The 24,092-nt window shown below is 35.2% G+C and overlaps 1 protein-coding gene across 1 annotated transcript in view; it reads right to left on the minus strand.

Moving 5' to 3' along the window:
• SNX4 (sorting nexin 4) overlaps positions 1-24,092 on the minus strand; it is a 75,618-nt gene that overhangs the window by 34,838 nt on the left and 16,688 nt on the right. The window contains exons 2-7 of the mRNA XM_039253048.1: positions 22,177-22,298; positions 16,012-16,147; positions 15,785-15,934; positions 15,256-15,303; positions 10,012-10,067; positions 6,186-6,258 (exon numbers count right to left, since the gene is read on the minus strand). Coding sequence (XP_039108979.1) covers positions 6,186-6,258; positions 10,012-10,067; positions 15,256-15,303; positions 15,785-15,934; positions 16,012-16,147; positions 22,177-22,298 — 585 coding nt within the window. The remainder of the gene's footprint in view (positions 1-6,185; positions 6,259-10,011; positions 10,068-15,255; positions 15,304-15,784; positions 15,935-16,011; positions 16,148-22,176; positions 22,299-24,092) is intronic.

Raw genomic sequence — 24,092 nt, forward strand, 5'->3', positions numbered from 1 at the left:
TATGAAAGAGGGGGAGAGAGCTTATTAAGCAACCATGTAAAAACAAAACTGTAAGATACTGAAGTACAAAATGCAGATGCAAAATAAATGTTCAAAGATAAAGTTTATGAATCTCAACTACTTAAAAGTTTATTTCCTTAAAGTATATCATTCTTGGCAGCTTGTAGAAAAGGAGCTTCTACCATAGTAATTAGAACTCTGGAAAATACTTTGGTCCACAGAGCATGCCCAAAAGAGGCAAGAGTCTTCCTATATCAAAAAGGTGAGCAACATGAGGAATTACCTACCCAGGAACTAGACAACAGACACTACGCACCTCTCATGGGACCAACAATGTTTCTGTTATCAACCATTCATGGGACTAGCCAACTAAAACATGAAATGACTTGCATGTCGATCATTAAGACGTGAGAAAGAGGATGAAGCAAAGAAAAACTATAACCAAAAATTATCATTTCTAGAGAAAAGGAAAACCAAAAATGATAGAGAACTAAAACAGGAATAATTAAAACCTAAAACCATATTAATTCACTGGTCACTGGTAATCAAGAATATTGGTGCCAGGAAAAAGGGGCTGAACCCAATGATTTACCAAGACTGCTATTTGATTTTGCTTCTGTTGACAAGTCTTTCTTTTTGAAAACTGATCATCTGACATCTGACATAGAAAGAGTGACACCTAGAATATTCTATGACAACAGAAGAAATGTAACAGACATATCCAATCATTCTACCCAACTTGGAATCATTTGGAACTGTAAGAATGTCTTCTCTCTCCTCAATGAAGTAGTAGCTGATTAAATGTGAAAAAAGGACAGTTTTAGGACATTCTATTAAATTATCTTATTTTGAAAATCTAGACATGACTAGCTTTTCTTTTCTTCTGAACGATCTCCTAAGGATTCAAGATTATGACATTTAAGACTCTTATTACTTACTGCCACATTGGTTCCCAAAGAGCTGCATGTAATACTTTACACTGCACCATCACTAAATAGTTCACAAACACTAGATATTATTATCTTTACGACTACAAATTAAATGTTGACTAGTATCTTAATAACTGTAATGTGAATTTTTATAATATCAGTAAACTTAAACATTCTTCCCTCCCTTTCAAATTTGATTTTTCCCTAAAGAGGCAGCATATATTGTAGTAGGAAATATAGGATTTGCAGTCAAACAAATGGGAGTTCAAATTCCAGCTCCTTACTACTTTAAGGTTTGACTTTGGATATTTATTAAACCATGTGAGCCTTGGTATTATATCTTTCTTTTGGAAATGTGGAAATGACTTTCATCATGTGACTCTGTGAGGATCCAATGACATTTGTAAGGGTCCTGGCAATAAGCAAGATGACTTGATGAAAATCTGTTCTCTTCTTCTCAATCTACTTGAATTCACGTCCTCTGTCAATAAGCCATTAGTAGGTAGTTAGAGCATAGGCTCTAGAGTCAGACAGACGAGAGGAAAATCTGGCTGCACACATCTATTATAGTGTGGTATCCGACAAATTTTATCCAACAAAAATTAACTAACTTCATTTGGTTAATTTCATTTGCCTCTGTTTCTTAATCTACAAAATGGGGACAAAAACAATCTTTAAAAGACTATTGTGGGAACTGGGCAAGAACATTGCAATATGTTTGAGCACTGGCTGATATACAGTGGTAAAGAAAGGTTAGAGATCAGTATTATCTTTTCATTGTTTACAAAACACAAATTATTTCATCTGAATCTCATAATTCTATGAATAAGGCACCTTTATATAACAAATATTTATTCAGTACCTACTAGTGCCAAGCAGATGTTCCCATTTCCTAGCAAAGAAACAAACACTGAAACGTTACTGGATTTGTTGGGAGGACCCAGTAAGTGGCAGAGACAGGTCCAAACCCAGCTCTTCTTGGTCCAAGGCCACTCCCTTTCTGGTTGTTCTGTTTTGATGTCTTAAATATTTAACTTTTTAACTGATCTGTAACTTACTTTTTGCCTTTTCTACTTTCAAAAGAATTCTATCAGAAAACACAAATAATTCTGTTTTCATCAGTTAAGAATCCATCAACTGTCTCAAAAAAAAATAAATAATAAATTTAAAAAATTCATCATCTGTCTGAAGCATCATCTAAGCCTTCTTGATACTCTGAAAATAAATAAAATAAAATAAATAAAATAAAAGAATAAATAAAACTTAAGAAATTTTTTTAAATAAAAGAAGCAATTTATCTGTTTTTTCAGGTCTTTTTAAACCTAAAAATGTCAGCATATACATTTGTTTGTTCATTCAATGACTAGATAATGAATGTCTCCTATGAGTCGGGCATTATTCCTGAGATTTAGCAGTGAGAAAACAAAGATGCTCTTGTGGAGCTCACATACACTAGTAGGGGAGATAATTAACAGATTAATCCGGAATACAATGTCAGATAGTGCTGTTATAAAGATAACAGCAATGACAGAATATGAGAGAGAAATGACAGAAAATGATAGAAAACTGAATCTTATTTTATATAAGATGCCAGGAAAGATTTCTCTGAGGAGGCATGTGAGGCAAGAAATGAATGGCAAAAGACAACAGACCAAGAGAGGTTCTTGAAGGTGGGGCATGAGGGAAAAGTGACACAAGCGTGGGGAAGAGCAAACAAAAGTCCTAGGGCAGAAACAAGTTTGGTATGCTTAAACTTTGCCATAATCTTTAAAGGTTATTAAATATTAATCACTTTTAAAAATATACTTTCAGCAGAAAGCCAGACATAATCACTACTATATCATGCCTTATGACAGTTTTCTTGTTTTATGAAAGCAATCACATAAACCTCCCTTCAGGACACAATCTCACAACAATGACAGTCCTGTCTCCCTCCTTAAGGTCTCACTTAAATGTATTCCCACTGCTTCATGGATTTTCTGAGTGTTTAACTGTTACACTCTGTTCAATTCACTACTCATCTCTGGGATTTCTGATAATTCTGATTCTAGCTGGTTTGTCTGCTTTATACTTTAGTTTCTTCTGGGTCTGAAAGATTGAGAGCCTCTCAATACTTGGCGTTAGTCATGTGCCTATATAATAGTATACCTCTGCCTACTCCACTCTCAGAACTGTTGACCTTCCTGTTAAACAAAGCTTTCTACAAGTGCCCTCCGCCCTTCCTTTTGGTTGAAGTAAAAAAATACAGCTTTTGCAATCCGTATCAAATAACACCACCATTCTTCACAGAGCTAGAACAAACAATCCTAAGATTTGTAGGAAACCAGAAAAGACCCGGAATAGCCAAAGCAATCTTGAAAAAGAAAACCAAAGCTGGAGGTATCACAATTCCAGACTTCAAGCTATATTACAAAGCTATAATCATCAAGACAGTATGGTACTAGCACAAAAACAGACAGATCAATGGAGCACAACAGAGAACCCAGAAAAGGACCCACAAACATATGGTCAACTAATCTTTGACAAAGCAGGAAAGACTATCCAATGGAACAAAGACAGTCTCTTCAGCAAATGGTGTTGGGAAAAGTGGACAGTGACATGCAGAAGAATGAACCTGGATCACTTTCTTACACCATACGCAAAAATAAACTCAAAATAGATAAAAGACACAAACATAACACAGGAAACCATCAAAATCTTAGAGGAGAAAGCAGGCAAAAACCTCTCTGACCTTGGCTGCAGCATCTTACTCAACAAGTCTCTGGATGCAAGGGAAACAAAAGCAAAAATGAACTATTGGGACCTCATCAAAAGAAAACGCTTCTGCACGGCAAAGGAAACAATCAGCAAAACTAAAAGGCAACCAACAGAATGGGAAAAGATATTTGTAAATGACATATCAGATAAACAGTTAGTATCCAAAATCTATAATGAATTTATCAAACTCAACATCCAAAAAACAAATAATCCAGTGAAGAAATAGGCAAAAGACATGAATAGACACTTCCCCAAAGATGACATCCAGATGGCCAACAGACCTATGAAAAGAGGCACAGCACGACTTATCATCAGGGAAATACAAATCACAACCATAATGAGATACTACCTCATACCTGTCAGAAGAACTAAGATTAACAATTTAATTAACAACAGATGTTGACGAGGATGCAGAGAAAGAGGAACCCTTTTGTACTGCTGGTGGGAATGCAAACTAGTATAGCCACTCTGGAAAACAGGATGGAGGTTCCTCAAAAAATTAAAAACAGAACTACCCTATGACCCCACAATCACTAGTGGGTATTTATCCAAAGGATACAAGTGTGCTGTTTCGAAGGGGCACAGCACTCCAATGATTACAGCAGTGCTAAAGAAAATAACCAAAGAATGGAAAGAGTCCAAATGTCCATCAACTGATTAATGGATAAAGAGGATGTGGTATATATATGTACAATGGAATATTACTCAGCAATCAAAAGGAATGAAATCTTGCCATTTCCAACAACGTGGATGGACCTGGAGTGTATTATGCTAAGCGAAATTAGAGAAAGACAAATATTATGACTTCACTCATATGTGAAATCTAAGATACAGAACAGATGAACATAAGGGAAGGGAAGTAAAAATAATAAAAAAGCAGGGAGGGGGATAAACCATAAAAGACTCTAGAATACAGAGAGCAAACTGAGGGTTCCTGGGGGGTTTTGGGTGGAGGGGATGGGCTAATTTGCCAAGGGGCATTAAGGAGGACACTTGTTGGGATGATCACTGGATGTTATAGATAGGTGATGGATTCTACTCCTGACATCATCACTGAACTATATGTTAACTAACTTGGAAGTAAATTTTTAAAAATTTAATAAATTTTAAATAAACAAACAAATTTTAAAAATACAAAGAAATAAAAAGATACAGCTTCTATAATTAGCCAGACCTCTAATTTAAATAGATTCTCTGGGTGCCTGGGTGGCTCAGTTGGTTAAGTGTCTGACTTCAGCTCAGGTCATGATCTCATGGTTCATGAGTTCAAGTCTCACAATGGACTTTATGCTGACAGATCAGAGCCTGCAGCCTGTTTTGGATGCTGTGTCTCCCTCTCTATCAACCTTTCCTCTGCTCGCTCACTTGCTCACTCGCTGTCTCTCTCTCTCTCTCAAATAAACATTAAAAAATTTTTTCTAATTCTTTTTCCTAAAAAATTGACAGATTCTCACAGGTTTCTAGTATAAAAGTCAAAGCTGTATGAATTATTCTTCTAGTCTTCTGGTGTGTCTCTGCCCTCTCCCCCAACCCTTCAACAAGAACTACTGTCTAATTTCCTTATTAATACACAGTTTCCCAATACCCAGTTCTTGATTCTAGCCTACTAATTCTCACATGGACCTTTTCTTTTATTGGAAAGTATTTTATAATTTATTTAAGGAGTCTAATGGTACTGTGAATGGTTAAACAGGAAATTGGGCCAATATAAAGATTTTCAGAAGGATTTTTTCCCCTTATTTTAATACTTTTTACTATGGAAATCTTCAAACATACAAAAAGTAGAGAACAGTAGAATATATTTCCGTTTCCCAACACCAACCTTCAACTATTATTATATGACCAATCTAGTTTCATGTAAACTGCCCCCACTTTCCATTCCTCACCACTCTCATTAAAACAAATCTCAGATAAAATATTCCAATCAGTATAAATGTGATCCTAGACCTGGTAACCCAGGGTCTTTCAAAGTTTTTAGCACAGGTAAGTTCTAATGAAGGGTTCCGCATCTACCATAGTCAAACCATATGGCTAAGTACCGTGATTGTGCCTCGATTTATAGTTTGTAATGACAAACCATTACCCCAACTAAGTTTATTTAGGACAATTTAAGACACAGACACAAGATGGCCTTACATATATAAACTATTTCACAGACCTTTAAAAAAACCTTGAAAGTATAAAGATGTTATTACATGTAGATCTTAAACTCCCACACTTATTTAATGATATTCCAACACTGAAATGGTAGGCCTTTTCACAAGATGTCAATATAACCATATACAAACTACAGAGAAAACAACAGCTACAATGCTTCAAGCTGTCTATAACCGAAAACATTTCATATTTTTTTTAAATGCGTTTTGGATGATGAACATGCCAAATTTGAATGCAAAAATCAGCTATTCATCATAAATACTATTTATTACTTAAAAACATGATTAGGTGAGAAGTACTTCCTTATAAACGTGCATTGAAAAGCTCCTGGGGACCACTTACAGCTCTGACTCGAAGAAGATGTGAGATGACAGACTGTAGTTCATCACTGTAGTGTTTTAGTTCAGTAAATCTCCTGAAACAGGAAACAAGGGAAACATCATTGTTTTCTCAAGAAAACAAGTCAAAAACTGAAAGACAAATCAGTAATTCCTGAGAATAATGAAACTGATCCTATTTAACCATATGCTGGCCTTATGCACATACCAATACAAATTCAAAAAAATCTAAAATAAAGCAACCATACTTTCTTTTGGTATTATTAAAGACAAGAAAAATATTTCATAATTTATACTGTGGAACTGAGATAAAGATAAAAGTTGTATGAAAAGTTACCTGAAAACAAAACAAAACAAAAAACAGGACAAAACCTTATGATAGTAGAAATTTTCTGATGCATCTATAAACTCTTGGTCTCTAACATCAACCTTCATGCTGCTCAATAATCTTTGTTTCCCTAATCTAGTACCTACCATTCTGCAAAAAGACCTGAAATTTCTGGTACCACCACCACCACCACCACCAGTCAGTCTCCAACCAGGAGACTGGATTAAACACAAGCCATTACTAGGAACCACTCCACCTCAATCTCCTGCCAGTAAGCACATCTACATCTATTATTTCTTCCTTCCCTCTAAGACCTTTCTTCCCATCAGTACTCTAGACTCTATCCCAGCTACACCCCATATTTCTATTTTCTAAATCCCCCTCCCTGCAAGCTCCTTCTTATTAGCATATCAATTAATTCTCCTATATTAAAATACATACATATATCCCCTTGACAACACATCCAACTGTTAACACCCCTCCTACCCAGCCGTTTCACAGGCACACTTTTACAAGGCACTCTCTCTAGCAACAGCCACTTTCCATTCACTGTGCAGCCCACAGCAATCTAGTTTCACCCCCAGCACCAGTGGAGAAATACTCCTGACAAACTCACTATTCTCACGTTGCTAAAATCCAACAACATACTTTAGTTCTCATCTTTCTAACCTCACCCTCCTCAAAAATTTGTTCCCTTGACATCAGTGTTATTTTCTCATGATGTTTCCTTTCACTCTCTGGTTCTGAAGGCTCTTTTGCGGTACTCGTTTCCTTAACCTACCTGTTATACCTCCAACTTTAGCATGCAAAGAAGCCCTAAAGTGTTAGAAATACTACCGAGGGCCTCTCAGTAAGACAGGTGTACAAATAAGCAAAACTGTACACAAAGGCCTTAGAGGGGCTCAGGAACCTGAAGGTACAGCAAGCTAAACCCAAAGAATTCAGATGGTGCTAATCTTGAGATTATACTTTGGAAAACACCCTCAAGATGTTGGCTATCCTTAGGGTCCAATCCTGGGTCCTCAGCCATCTTAACTATCAATTTTTCAATCCGCACACTTCATGTGACTTATTATTCACAAAGCCTCACAGTTATGATGTATGTACTACTGAACTCCAAATGTCTACCTCCTACCCAAATCTCTAAACGCCAGATCTATAAAGCCAAATGTCTAGCAGACTTTTGTACTTTTACTTATCTAGAGATCGACTTATCCTCCCTTGTCCCTCCCAGATACCCCTTCCCTAAGTTCCCTAGCATTCTAAAGAATAAAACCTGCCACCTATATTTCCTGCCCTATTCATTCTACTATTTTTTGCCCTATTCATTCCACTAATCACTTGGTCTACCTCCTAATATTGCCCAAATATTGTCTAAATATTGCCACGTAAAAGTGGAAGACTCAAGGTTCATCTTCAAACTGCTCTTAGCAGTCTAGTTTGAAGAGATGTGTGTCATGAGTTTGCTGGGTATAGAGATTACTTAAATAAATAAATAAAACTTAAAAAAAACCCCAACAATATAGACAATTCTTTAATATAGAACTTAAGGCAAACAAATTCTATTACTAATTATACAGTAAGTACATAAACAAGAACAGAGGCAAAAAACTGCCTTAGTTATGTTATTGTTCATATCAAATTTAAAATTCCATATATAATATGGATATTAAAATTTTATAACTCAGAAACCTAGTTAGGTCCGAAAAGGGAAGACAAACATTTAATTGATAAAATATTTTTATAAAATTAAAAAACATTCAATTGACAAAATATTAATATTAAAATATTAATTAATAATAGTCTCATCTACATGCTCCTCTAGTGAATGTACATTCACCAAAGTCATAAAGCTAGCTTACTAGGTTTTTTAGAGAGACTGACTCAGAATTTTAGTTTTTTATCTAAAGAGCATGTCTTATATACCATGCCTGTCATTATAACCCTTACAATGAAATCTCAGTGGAAACTTAAATGCATATTACTAAGTGAAAAAAGCCAATCTGAAAAGGCTACATACTGTATATGACATTCTATAAAAGGCAAAACTATGGAGATCTCTGGTTGCCAGGGGCTGGGACGGAGGGATAAACAGGCAGAGCACAGAGGCGTTTTAGAACACTGAAAATACTTTGGAGGGTTTCTTTTTGGCGGGGGGGGGGGGTTGGTGTTGTTTTTTGTTCAAATTTCAGGTGGGTTCCATGTCCAATGTAGGGCTTAAATTCGTAACCCTGAGATTTAAGAGTCACGTGCTCTACCAACTGAGCCAAGGACAGGTAAAATACTTTGTATGATTCTATAATGATGGATACATGGCATCACACATTTGTCAAAACCCATATAATATACAACACCAAGAGTGGAACCCTAATATAACATCTTCAGGTGATAACAGTGTCTTAATATAGGTTCATCAATTGCAACAAATGTACCATTATGGTGGGAGATGCCAACAGTGGAGGTGACTGCATGTGTGGGGGCAGAGGGTATATATGGGAGCTCTATGCTATCCATTCAATTTTCCTGTAAAACTAAATAAAATTCCTCTAAAAAAGTCTAGTAAAAAAAGAACTCTATGGTTACCATCACAATTTCCTATTTATCAAAAGTTTAAATATTTATATTTTATATTCAAAATTTATATTAAAAACCAAAGACGTTATGTTAATGTGTTATGATTTCTAAAGTCAGGCAAAATAGATTATCAGACTATGCAAACCTAGCCTTTAGCAAGAATTTACACCACATAGAAATTAATGCTGAAGGCTTAACTAGAGAAATTCTAACACAACTCATGAACTTGGCAGCCAAACATGGAAAAGCCTCATCTGCCTAAGTACCTTTCTAACTGAAAAGTTTAGCTGAATCAAAGGCCAGGTAAAGGTCCATATAATGAAAAGCCTGAATTATCCACCTAATTCAGAGAATGAGTAATAGCAAAATCTTAAGACATACCTAGGAACCATCCTAAGGACATTTTACTGTGAATGCACAGGTTTCCTTTCATACAGAAACGGTCTTACAAACATCTAACATTAATGAAGTCAAGTGATTGTCATATAGCTACATCTCCATGAAATTATTACACTAGTATGCCTTTATCTATCAAGTTTTCTTGGTGTACAAAATAGTTTGTTATTAAATATATATAATATATATAATCTTATCTTGAACTTTGTACATATTTGGTGAGCAAATCATATAAGAAAAACTTTCATATGAAATTAAAATTACTTCTCTCATTTTTCTGGTATCTTCAACATTTTTAATAAATCCTTCTAAGAAAAAACAGTGGTTTAATTTTCTGAAACTTCAATTCCTTGCAACCTTAAACCTAATTATCAAATCTCAAAATCAGTTTTAGACTGTAAGAGGATTTCAGTAAGTGTGAATTACTATTTATTTAGCAAATGAAGTGCATACATTCAGAAATGAAAAATTAAATAAATTGATAGACACCCTTCAAAACAACATTGTAACTGTTATTAAAACAAAACCTTACTTGTCTGGGTTTTTCACTCTGAATGTTGCATTAAGCGCTTTTAACCTGGAGTCTGCCTGGAAAAAATAATTTGTTCACTTAATACAATTACATTGCATGGTATAAATCCAAACAGTTTTACTTTCCCTTTAGAATTAAGATGCTCAAGTATAGTTTTCTTCATATCATTTGTGTCAAACACATTAAACATATCTAGAAAAAAACAGCTAAGTAGTTATTTTTGAAAACACTACTAATATAATGTTATAAATTAAACTGAATAACATGGCATTCAATGATACCAAAGTAAAAAAATTATAAATATCAATATACTAACAGGTACGTATATATATACACATAGTTCTGCAATATTGTAACTCAGAATAAATCATGTGGAAAAAGTAGTTTACCTTTCTCTAAATCAAGAAAAGGAATGATAAACTAAGTAAAACTATTGCTCTGAAGCATATATATTACTGCAGTTAGTTCTCAGATGGAATCCACACCAAAAGTACATTGGTTTTTTTCATTTTCATGATCAGTATTTTTAAAAAGTTAGAACAGGGCGCCTGGGTGGCTCAGTCAGTTAAGTGTCTCACTTGGCTTAGGTCATCTCATGGTTTGTGAGTTCGAGCCCTGCATTGGGCTATGTGCTGACAGCTCAGAACCTGGAGCCTGCTTCAGATTTTGTGTCTCCCTCTCTCTCTGCCCCTCCACTGCTCAGGCTCTGTTTCTCTCTCTAAAAAATAAACATTAAAAAAATTTTTTTTAAAGAAAGAACTATGGAAATGCCTATATTACATACTTCATACTATAGTAAAACAAACAAGATGAAATCAAATTACTTTCTAGCTGACAGAAAGTGTTACAACACAACCTATTTAAAAATGTTTTTAATGTTTAAAAAAATTTTTTTTATATTTATGCATTTTTGAGAGAAGAGTGAGACAGAGCATGACCGGAGGAGGGGCAGAGAGAGGGAGACAGAATCCGAAAGGAGGCTCCAGGCTCTAAGCAAGCATTCAGCACAGAACGCACGAATCGTGAGATCATGACCTGAGCCAAAGTTGGAAAGTTGACTGACTGAGCCACCCAAGTGCCCTTTAAGTGTTTATTTTTGAGAGAGATAGAGAGAGAGAGAGGGCACGCGTGAGTAGGAGAGGGACAGAGAGAGAGAGAGAGAGAGAGAGAGAGAGAGAGAGAGACACAGACCTCAAAGCAGGCTCCAGGCTCTGAGCTGTCAGCGCAGAGCCTGAGGCAGGGCTCAAACCCACAAACTGTGAGATCATGACATGAGCCCAAATCGGAAGTTTAACCAAGCCACCCAGGTGCCCCAAGACAACACAACTTTTTAACTATCTTTTTTTTTTTTTTAACTTTTTAACTACCTCTACTTATTCTAGACAATTGCTCTCAAAGGAGGAACAGAAGGATCAGCACTAAATAATAATCGCAATCTATAAAATTTATACTTAATATATGCAAGTCCTATCTGAAGTTCCCACACATGCACACAGAAAAAAAGGAGGGGAAAGGAAAGGAAAGAAGAAAAAAGACTGAATTACTTTTCTAACCAGGCACAGAAGCTACATAAAAGATAGTTCAATCAGGAATCTTTTTTTTTTTTTAGAGAGAATGTGAGCAGGGGAGAGAGGCAGAGGGAGAGAGAGAATCCCAAGTAGCCTCCACGTTCAGTGTAGAGCCCAAAATGGGGCTCAATCCCACAACCCTGGGCTCATAACCTCGGCTGAAATCAAGATTCTGACACTCAACTGACTGAGCAATCCAGGCGTCCCTGTTTCACATCACCTTATATTACCTCCTTTAAAACAGCACTACTTGAAATCATCTTAGTTGTTTACTCGTTTCTTAGCTGCCCACTAAAAGAGCCATAAAAAAGCACAATATGAATGGTACCCCTGGAGTTTTACAATGGCTGCCAAAGCAATACTTTATTTAATCTGCTTTGTTTAATGCTATATCCCAATGCCTCCCAAAGGCTGGCACAAGACAAACATGCAGGAAGTATCGACTGAATGAGAAATAATGCCAACTATTCTATAACCCCGACTTACTTACTATCTTCCTTCCCACATTCTGTTAGCCCCAGTTTCCCCTTCCCTTCCAGTTCCTATTACATATTTTAGTTTCCTCATGCTGGATCTTATCTTCCCTTTGTTATTTCATTTTCTGATTCTTCTCTTCCCCCAAACCTTGCCTAGTAAACCACTACCCAGCTTCGGCCTCTCTCTAATGTTCCTCTTCTCTGGCCCCCAAGTTGACTCCACTGCAAGGTTCTTTATTCCTGTCTCAGCTCAAATGTTATCTCTTCAACCATGTGACCCAGTTTACCCAGGACAGTCTTGGTTTATTATGCTTGTTGTCCTAGACTCCTTATTAATAGGACCCTTTTTTACTCTCCCTGAAAACAAAAATTCTATACCATCATACCCGTTAACGATGATGACTTAAACTATTTTAAAGTATCTTATTGATTTAAATGTTAATTTATCTAACTACTAAAATATAAGCTTGATAAGAGTAAGGGAGTTTATGAATGTTTTCAGCTCATTCACTACTGTTTCCACAACACATTGAAGAGCATCTGACACTCTGTAGGCATCCAGCCATAATGGCTCGCTCTCAGAGTTTCTGTGTAATACAGATTAGCAGAAATTTTTCTTTGAGTTTATTTATTTTGAGAGAGAGTGTGCACAAGCAGGGGAGAGGGACAGAGGGGGAGAAAGAAGGAGGGAAGGAGAGAGGGAAGAAGGGAGAGAGAGAAAGAGGGAAGAAGAAAGAGAGAGGGAGAGAGAGAAAATCTCAAGCCAGCTCCATGCTCAGCAGAGAGCCAAATGCAGCTCAATCCCATGACTGTGAGATCAGGACCTGGACACTCAACCAACTGAACCACCCAGGTGCCTCTAGCAGAAATTATAAAAGTCTGGACTATGGGCACTGGCAGTCTCTACTCCAAGCAACAGATAGGGTTCTGGATTCTTCTGAGTCAACCTAAATTCATTTAAGGTTTGGGCATATGGATGACATTTTCATGAAAGTAACTTACTGAGTTAATGGAGTTAAAACAATATTACTTTATTCTAAACCAACTAGTTTATATGTTCATTACTCTAGATAAACTCTTTGCTCTCCTTTTACTGAATTGGTTAACATGAATATTTATATAAATACTCAAGACAAAGAACACCAACATAGAGCAGTGATGAAAAGAGTTATTGCTCATGTTTGTATTAAATAGAGCACTGATAAAAAGACAGTAGATTTTTATAATTACCTTGCTGGGTATAATAATGACTTTAAACAGATTTAAGAAACTATTAATCCAGTAGCCCAAAACTATATACTAAATTAAACATGTATGAGAAAAAGAAAACTAAAGTAAGCTGACATTTCAATCTGAGGATGACAATCCAAAGGCCAAAATCAAATATAAATATTTAATCTGATTCAGAACAATCGCTTTTTCACAGAAATGGTTTCTGATACTTCTTTTACAAACCCATTTTACATACATTAATTACAAAATTTATAACCAAAAACACAGGTAAAATGGGATGGTAACATGTAGTATATGAACCTCACATACATGTTTATGTATATGCATGTAGGCATGTATATATACGTGTGAGGCAGTCTAAAAAGATTCCATTTTACTAACAACAAAACTTAAAACAAGAAACTGCCACAACAAAATAAGGAATACAGCAAGACATAAGGATTTCCAAACTCTCCTCCTAACATCTTATTTTCTGCTCCATTTCATTAAAAGTCTGAGTTTCAAATTCTTAATATTGCACATTACCTTTCGAAGACTTTCTAAAAGTGAAACTGAGGTTTTACCATAAGGCAACCCAAACATGAAACATTTTAACTAAACTCTTAAATAGCACCTATACACAACATTTAATGCACTCAGTAAAACAGCATAGTGTATATAGATGGAAGAAACTCAATAGCTTTCTCAAGGTCACCACCAAAGTCATGGCCAAAAACTGGGTTCAAGGACAAAGGACTGCTAACTAGTTAATAAATTAAGGACTAAATCTAGACTATAAGAGAAGTCACCAAAACAACTATGTTTTACTTTTCTCTTTTCCTTAATATCAGCTTCTAACATCTTGGACTAGTTCTCAGAAAACCTTACCAAAATATAAACATTTTTCAAAGTTTCAAGTTATTTCAAATCCAATTTTAAGTTAAAATTCCAGTATTCTGAGTGCCATAAAGTAATGAATTACAGCTAAGAAGATTCTAATTTTTTCATACAACCTGGCAACAAAATGTTTATAAATTAGAATCAGCTTATGACAGAATTAGATACTTGATTATATTTTCTATGCAGAAACAAATTTTTCTTTTTCTAGTTTTTTGTGCTAAACTTCAAATACCTATGTGCCAATACCTAAATCTCTAGGAGGTGTTTTCAAAACTACTAAGAACATTTTGTTCTTGTTGTCTAGACCTATTGAACTTTGTTACTATACTATCATATGAATTGTTTATCAATTTATAGATTATATAAATTTACATTACATTTTTCTACTTACCTATTCAGTTTACAGGAGAGATGAAAACTTTAAAAAGTTTGCCAATAACCTGTTTTACATTACTTTTAGAAACAACAGAGAAAGTAGATAGGAGTTAGGGTGGCCATCCCACCACACCATATTTTTCAATTCTTAGGTAATAATTTCATTCCAAACACTAATTATAATCGCTAAATTTGAAAAGCTGTGTCACTAACGGACACTATTTCAAAATGACTCCTATGCCCACTCAGAGATGATCACCATGCCCTAGCATGATGCATGGCTCATCTTCTAGTCTGTGCTGACTCAGAAAACCAAGCTAAATTCTTCAGAAGTGTCTTTAATATCTGATAAAGAATGAGCAAGAATTTGAGTGGCAGTGTTAAAGAGAGAAGGAGTAAAAAAAAGATGTAAAGTATATGAGTATACTGTGGGAAAAATCTACAGTTTGTGTCTAAATCATTGCTTCAAAATACTCTTTCCCAATAGAATAAAATTCGTAAATATGTCCTCTGTAATCTCACTAGTAACTAGAATTCCACAAATCCAAAGTGAATTCGCAGTATTTCTTTAAAAACCTTACCAACGATATTAGATGCAAAGCCAATTTCCAACATTCACCCATTCATTAAATACCAAGTACCCACTAAGTGCAATGCACTGTGCTTGGAATTGTAAAGGAACTTGTCAAATTATTTCATACAAATATTCTTACCTTCAGTTGAAACCCAGTTTCATTCACGGTCTCCTTCCAGTTACCCTCCTAAAAATTAAAGTGAATTTTAGAAATCACTGAAAAATAAAAAAAAAATAAAAAAAAAAAATAAGGAATACTCCAAATTAAATAGATTAAGAATCTACTATTCTGTTATTCTTTCAGGGGAGATAAAAGAAAGGTTAAAAAAAGAACTCATTTCAAAGTTAAACATGCAATCTAGATTCCAAAAGATTATCAAAAGATGGACCCAAGATTTTATAGATCTGGGCTTCAAAAAAAATAAAGACTAACTTTGATATCATTGAAGTGATGCCAGAAAGTACCATCTTTAGTATCTTTAAGTATAAAAACGTTAGCCGAAAGAGTGATGTAACTCAATAATTTTGAACTTAAAACAAATTTAAAAACGCAATTAAATGCATGTATATTAACAAAGCTGCTCCAAAAAGATTCTTAAGCATAAGCATTCTACAGTTTAAAAGAAAAATCAAATGAATTCTTTTAAGACTTAATCAAAGAAAAATACCTGTGTTAAAAACAAATAGAAGATTTTGTCTCTACAAAGGATGGGATGTGAGGCAACTCTCAAGAGGAAGTTTTCTAAGCCAATCCGTCGTCTTTCCACAAAATCCGGGTCCATGTTGTCAGCAGAGAGTTTATGCCAAACAAATTCTGCCTAGGTAAACAAAACAATCGTGAAGGATAATCTCAAGGCTAAATACTTCCGAACTATACTGCTATTTCATTTCTTACCCTTTTTTCTGGTAGAGGTGGCACAACAACATGTGGATAGTAAACTAAAAGGTAGTTTCTCAACAATTCAAATTCACTATACCGCCTCCATAGTGAGTCTGTTAGGACACTTTGACCATCAGTATGTTCAACTGACCTGAAAAAGAATAGAATAAGATCCCTATTACTTATTAAAAATACAAATACATGCACACAACCTCCATTAAAATTTATAACTCCACTTACTGAATGCTTATGAACCAGGCACTCAGTATCTTCATGTATTATCTTTTTCAATCCTTACAACCATCTATGAAGCTGATGAGGAAGCAGCTACTCTTCCTACAATCACAAAGATCTGCGGATAAAGCACTCATATCTATCTGATTTAAAGCCCTCACTCCTAATCACTTTCCCTATTACAGAAAACCTATTTGAACTCAAAAGAAATAATCATTTTAGGTACATTCTAAAAGCCTCAAAGTATAATAATTCAGTTAATCTATGATCATTGGTTTTACAATACAGTAAAATCTGGCTTAGCTAGTGTTTCATTAAACATAAGGTATTTTTAACTTCTGCCACAATGAGGCAACAACGTTCATGCCAAAAACAGGTTACTGCAAGACCTATAAATGAATCAGATACATCCACATGTCAGGAAATATCCTCAAAGGCAAAAAGTTAACTATGAATGAGTACAGGGAAAAATGTGAAAATTCATTTCTAGTCTTATCTTTACCATAAAGAGCTGCAGACAATGTCATATAAAAGTTCAACTTACAGCTGGGAGGAAAGTTAGAGTAAAATCACACCAAGGATATATGAAGTTATTGTGAGTAAAGATTTCTACTAGCATAATCATTCTTAGAAAGCATCAGTCTTCTAAACACTATCAGGACCTTCCCACTTTCTGTTTGCTTGACAATAACTTTCAGGCCCTCCAAGAAATGCACAAATAACCACAATGTACATTTGTATAACATGGCATAAAGGCACAGACGCGAACTCAGTCTTGAAATAAAGTAGTCTTAAGAAAGTATATATGCCATGCTCAGCACAATAGATGTTCAGTTTTTACCATTTATGTATTAGATTTCCCTCTAAACTTATTCATTGCATATCAGTAAAAAAGAAACAAAACATGAAATTCAAATGGTACAAATGGCTCCCATGGCAAAAATATAAATTAAATCATAATTCATTTTAAAGAATTAATCCAAACATTAGTTATAACTAATACTATTCAAATTCAGAGTCTCAAACTTTAGCTTAAAAATTATCTGGGTTAATATCAGGTTTCAAATTATTCAAAATCATTATTAACAACATCCACATCTTGCTAATAGGAGATTAATGTAGATTAATATAGCCTATAAGCAGTATACGCACACTCTGTTAGAAGACTTCCGTGTGTGTGTGTGTGTGTGTGTGTGTGTGTGTGTGTGTTTTAAAGGCCATTTAAGGCAAAATCTAGTCATTGGAGACTGACTAAATGCATAGAGAGGACTTATATTTGGACCCTAAAACTACTTCAATCATTCAACAAATATTTAATAGTACATCACTGATTTTACATGCAACATTTAAAGCTCATAACAGACCGTATCATTAGCTCCATTTTACAAATCAGAAGACTTAAGTAATGACATTTTACTGTCTCCCAAACCATCAAGGCATTCTTAGCTATTCTAAAAGAGAAATATTCTTACCTACTTTAAAAGGGTTCATATTCTGGAGCCCATGGGTGGCTCAGTTGGTTAAGCACTGACTTCAGCTCAGGTCATGATCTTGTGGTTTGCGGGTTTGAGCCCTTCATCCCACTCTGTGCTAACAACTCAAGAGCCTGGAGCCTGCTCTGATTCTGTTTCCCTCTATCTCTGCCCCTCCCCCACTTACGTTCTTTCTTTCTCAAAAATAAACTAGTAATAAATTTAAAAAAAATTTTTTTAATGTTTTATGTATTTTTGAGAGAGAGAGAGATAGAGAGAGCATGAGCAGGGGAGGGTCAGAGAGAGAGGGAGACACAGAATCCAAAGACAGGCTCCAGGCTCTGAGCTAGCTGTCAGCACAGAGCCCAATGCAGGGCTCGAACCCATGAACCATGAGATCATGACCTGAGCCGAAGCTGGATGCTTAATCAACTGAGCCACCCAGGCGTCCTAAAAGAAAGATCAGGTCATGATCTCCTGGTTCATGGGTTCAATCCCCATGTCAGGCTCTGTGCTAATAGATCAGAGCCTGTAGCCTGCTTCAGATTCTATGTCTCCCTCGCTCTCTGCCCCTCCCACACTCAGTCTCTCTCAAAAATAAATGAAAATTAAAACAATTTAAAAAACTTTTCTAAAAAATGGGTTCATATTCTATGAACAGAAAAACACAAAAATCTCTGAAGAAATTAAAGCCAGTGACTTTAGCCTTACTTAATTTTAGCCTATAAAACTATAACACTATGGACTTTCTACTTCTACATGAAGAGTAGGTAGGTAAGTTACATGATAAAGTTCAACTTTTAGTTAAAAGGCTCAATAAAACTCATATTGTCCAAGATTATCTGCCTAAGAAACCTATGTGATTAAGAAATTCAAAGGTTCTGCAGTTGTTAAAGGTCAGTTAACCACAGGAATACTGTATTTACAAACTAATCTATTCAAAAACAGTATTTCTCAAAATGAACATCTATATGATAGGAAGGAATTTCTTAAGATAGGGAAAAAAGAAATCATAAAGAATAAAGATAAATTTGGCTATCTTGAAATGTAAAACCTTTGTACTTTAAAAGATAATCAAAAGTATGATCTATGGCTCATCTGTATCAAAAACACCTGGAACCTTGTTTAAAAATGTAAATTCCTAGACCTCACCCAAAACCCTGTAGCTTAACAAATTCTTCAAGTGATTCCTATGTACTTTAAAGTTTAAGAACCATGGGGTTTTCTTTTGTGTGCTGTTTTTTTTTAAGATTTTTTTTAAGTAATCTCTACACCCAGCATGTAGCTGAATTTACAACCTGGAGATCAAGAGTCACATGCTCTACCAACTGAGTCAGCCAAGAACCCCTAAGAACCACTATTTTAAAGTAAATTTACAGTTCCATAAAAAATACTAGGGAAGATAAATAAATAAATACAAATTTATACTAAAATACAATTGTGAAAGTCAACTCAATAATCCTTCTGTGTACCACACATTTGATGATGATCCACTTAAATACTCAGAGTATAGCTACATTACTCAAGTATGGTCATTTCTAACTCCTAGTTTCAAATTATGATACTCTATTCAGTTCAAAGTCAAAAGTAAACATATATAGGGGCGCCTGGGTAGCTCTGTCGGTTAAGTGTCCAACTTGTAATTTTGGCTCAGGTCAGGATCTCACGGTTTGTGGGACCAAGCCCCGTATTAGGCTCTGACAGTGTGGATCCTGCTTGGGATTCTCTCTTCCTCTATGTCTGCCCGTTTCCTGCTAGCACTTTCTCTGTCTTTCAAATTAAACACTAAAAAAAAATGATAAAAAGTTTAGAGAAAAAAAGAAAAAAAAAAACATAAATTATTCCAAATTATTCAAATCAAGATTCTCTTCCAGCAGTAAAATTAATCAACAGTTAATTTCATTGCTCAATTGGGTGATAAATGGGACACCTGGCCTGGGTGGCTCCAACTTCGGCTCAGGCCATGATCTCAGGGTTGGTGGGTTCTGGCCCTGCATCAGGCTCTGTGCTGACAGCTAGGTGCCTGGAGCCTGCTTCGGATTCTGTGTCTTCCTCTCTTTCTGTCCCTCCCCAATTCACACTCGGTCTCTCTCTCTCTCTTTCAAAAATAATAAACATTTTTTAAAAATTGGATGATAAAAAACTCACATACTTAAAGTAAAAATATCTTTTTTAGTTTTCAATTTAAGAATTTACAGCCCGGTGACTACAGTTAATAATACTGTACTGCATACTTGAAAGCTGCTAAGAGTGTAAATCTTAAAAGTTCTCATTAAAAGGAGCATCTGGGTTGCTCAGTTGTTTAAGCATCCGACTTCGGCTCAGGTCATTATCCCACAACTTGCGAGTTCCAGCCCCACGTCAGGCTCTGTGCTGACTGCTCAGAGCCTGGAGCCTGCTTCAGATTCTGTGTCTCCCTCTCTCTGCCCTTCAACCCACTAGCTCTCTGTATCTCTCTCTCAAAAATAAATAAACACTAAAAACAAATTTTAAAAAGTTCTCATTAAAATGAAAAAATTTTGTGACTGTATAGTGATGGATATTAATTAGACTTGTAATCATTTCACAATACATACAAATATTGCCACATAATGTTGGGTATCTGAAACCAATATGATATGTCAATTATACCTCAAAAAAAAAAACACACAGGAAAAAATAATTTAAGTAAAGCTAAGTAAGCTAAACTTAACACTAATTTCTATTTTTTTACACTAATTTCTAAAGTATCATTTTTTAAGTCGCTAATTTAACTTAAAAAAAAAAAAAAAGAACAGAAATGAAACCCTCTGATGGGACCATATTTTTTTTAATCACTTTAAAAATCTCTGTGAGTGGGTGCCTGACTGGCTCAGTTGGTAGAGCATTCAACTCTTGATCTCAGGGTTGTGAGTTCAAGCCCCATACTGGGCATAGAGCTTACTTAACCTAATTTTTAAAAATCTCTGATATACATAGGTAGATACCTAGGTCACAAAATGACATAATTTGGTGGGGGAATGGGTTAAATAGGTGACTAAGGAGTGCAATTATCATGATGAGCACAGGGTGATAAATGGGAATATTTAACACATTGTACATCTGAAACTAACATAACACTGTATGTAAACTAACTGGAATTAAAATAAAAACTTAAAAACACACACACACACACACACACACACACACAGAAAACAAAACCAAAATGACTTAATTTTAAAAAGACCAATCTTCCCACTTTCAGTTCCTAAAGCTCCTATTATAATGTAAATTTTCTCTGGTTTGGGAAAGATTCTTCTTTTTCTTTTTGATGGAAGAAGGAAAGCTATACTTAGAGGGTTTTCAGAATTGTCTATAGATTAAACAAAGTTTACCAAGATTTTAACTTTTATTTTGGGTAGAACCACAGACCTGGAGAAGTCTTGAAATGTCACAGGGTTCAGCCTTAAGGCAAACTCAGTGACTTTGGTAAACCTATGAAAATGCAAGGTTTAAATTTTGTTTTCCTTAAAAAGGTATCTTTACATTTTTGTAAAATGTAGATCTGGTAGTTCTATTATTTTATTTTACTGACTATCAAAAAATCTCGCACATGTCTTTATTTTAACTGAAAGCATTTCTGCTCAGTCTCTGCAGAGAGAAAAGAACAAGTCAGTATTTAGTCTTTATATAAATTGTTTATAACTGGCAAAATAGAGTCTTGCCTTGCCTTTCTCTAGACAAAATAGTCTAATCCCTTTAACTTTTTCCTTATGAGGTAAAAGACCATTTTTCTGGTGAATTTTGATTTCTTACTCCATGATTTACTCTCGTCTGTTCAATTTATCCCAAATTAAACTCTAGTCTCCATCAATTCTTTCCTATTAATTTTTTACTGACTCAGACCATATTCCCTCTTCCTATATTTTTCTGCTAACCATCTTATTTACCTAAGTCCACTTCATACAATGCTGGAAACCTGGTCTCCTTTCTCAAAATCGCATGAGAATTATTATATCTAACACCAAAAACTCCACCAAAGCATGTGTCAAGTAACATTCCAGATCCCCAAAGTATTCCATAACCTTCTCTTTACCTTCTACACAAGTACATTAAAATATACCTCCTGGGGCACCTGTGTGGCTCAGCTGGTTAAGCATCTGACTTTGGCTCAGGACATGATCTCATTTCAAACCCCATAGGCTTTCTGCTGTCAGTACAGAACTTGGCTTGGATCCTCTGTGTCCCTTTCTCTCTTCCTCTCCCTAGTTCATTCTTTCTCTCTTTCTCAAAATAAATAAATAAACTTAAAATATATATATACACACATATATAGCTCCCAAGTATTCTATAGTAAAAGGCACATCTGTTTATTTGTTAAAAAGTAAAGAACAAAAACCCAATACTTAAAAAGACAATGACCTGTAAACAATTCCATTATACAACATACTTTGCATCCACAGCTACCAGACAAAGCTTTTTCTAACTAAATCTAGGCCTAATTTTCATCACTCACCTTGTTTCAATGAGGTAAGCAGTATATGTTTCTTGCATGTTCATGGCATTTCTTCCAGTTCGCTTTTCTGCTTCTGAAACACTAATTTCTATCTTCTTCAACCCAAAATTATTTTCTGTCATCTGGACAAAAATGAATGGAAGAAGAACAAAAACAAAACCTTTAAGACAGTATTGGGAAAAAAACAGCTATAATAATAAAACCCATTACTGGTATATATTTCAAGCACTTAACCGACTGAGCCACCCAGGCACCCCAAATTTCTAACATTTCTTGAGTTGCTAGGGGTTGCTAAATGATAGCAGCAAATGATATATGTCTCATTAGCAGCATTTTTTAGCATATCAAACTTTTCCAAAATCTATTTTAACATGTATCACACATTTAATTATTAAAACAGACATTTTGTGTAAGTGACCAAGAATAAATCAATATAGAAATGCCTAAGAAGGGGCACGTGGGTGGCTGAATCAGTTAGGCATACCACTCTTGATTTTGGCTCTGGTCATGATCTCACCATCCTGAGACTGAGCCCTGTATGGGGCTCCACGATGAACGTGGAGCCTGCTTGGGATTCTCTCTCCCCTCCCCTGATCATGTAAGCAATATCTCTTGCTCTCTCTCTCAAACTAGTTTTTTTTAAATGCCTAAGAAAAAAATTTAAAATCATTTTATACTAAGATAAATAATCCTCAATATCAGTATCTAACTGTGGTTAGTCAAATTACTCTCTCAAAAAGAAAATACTATACATATGCCAAGAGGCAAGATTTTCAATAGGCTAAACTGCCTATTTAAACTAATTTAAAAATTAAAAAACAAAACAAAACCAGACATCTTATATTCAACTTTAAATTTGCCTAAACATTTTGGCAGTGCTTAAAAGGCTCTACTTGTGAGACAGCAGCAAGGTTTAAGAAGAACAGACTCTTTTCCCTTCTGCTAAAACATGTCCACGTCTATGCTAAAGGACCAAAAAGAACAATAAACACACCGCTAGCGCTTCAAAGACTGAATGTGTGGAAAGTGTGCAACAGAAGGTTTTTGAAAATACCAAAGTAACTCCAAGTCTAAACAAGGAAGACAAAGTGAGACCATGTGATAACTGCTATGCTTTGGGGGTTTCCCTCTTGCTCTCTCTAAGTTGTGAGGTGGATTTTAATTAAAAATATTGTACTACATTATAATTGAGGGTAGTTTGTGAAGATGAATGTGAAAAACGTCACAAATGAAGCCATTTTAAAAGGGAGCAAAGCAACCACTGCAGAGAAATTGCCTAATCTGTTTCTGTTTGAACTCAACCAAAACCTATGGACTAGCAACAGCAAATGCTTTAAGCAACTACTTGAGAAGTCAGCAGGACAACAGATACCCTGATCCCAAGTCCACAAAGTTATGGACTTTCCAAAGATAGAATCTGTGGTAAATCAATGTATAACCAAGAGTTTAGCCTTTTTTTCCTTCCTGACTCTTGTAACTGCCCCCCTCTTCTTTTTCCTTATAAAACCTCTTAATTTCACCTTAGAAGCAGGATACTATTTGAGTGTTCTACCTGAATCTGCAATCTCCAAATTATAATTCTCTGATCCCAAATAAACACTGTGGCTCTTTATTTTCAGGTTAACAAGAGGCAGAAGTAGAAAGATGGATGCACCAAAACAGAAAAGAGAAAACTACAATAAAAACTACAGTGATAATTTATACAGAAAACTAAGCCTATGTGCTATGAGGACAGAAAAAGCTATAGGATACTGCAAAAAATCAAATGATCAACAAATTTAGGAAATGCCCCCAAAATGCTGAAGAAAAATGGAGAAAGTAAAATGCTAAAAAAAGATAAAAAGGACAGAGAACTAAGAGGCAACCCAATGGAACCAATGGAATAGAATTATTAGTCAACAAAAACATACATCACT

This window comes from Hyaena hyaena, unplaced genomic scaffold, assembly GCF_003009895.1.
Source record: "Hyaena hyaena isolate Hyena2069 unplaced genomic scaffold, ASM300989v1 scaffold_434, whole genome shotgun sequence".
NCBI lineage: Eukaryota > Metazoa > Chordata > Mammalia > Carnivora > Hyaenidae > Hyaena > Hyaena hyaena.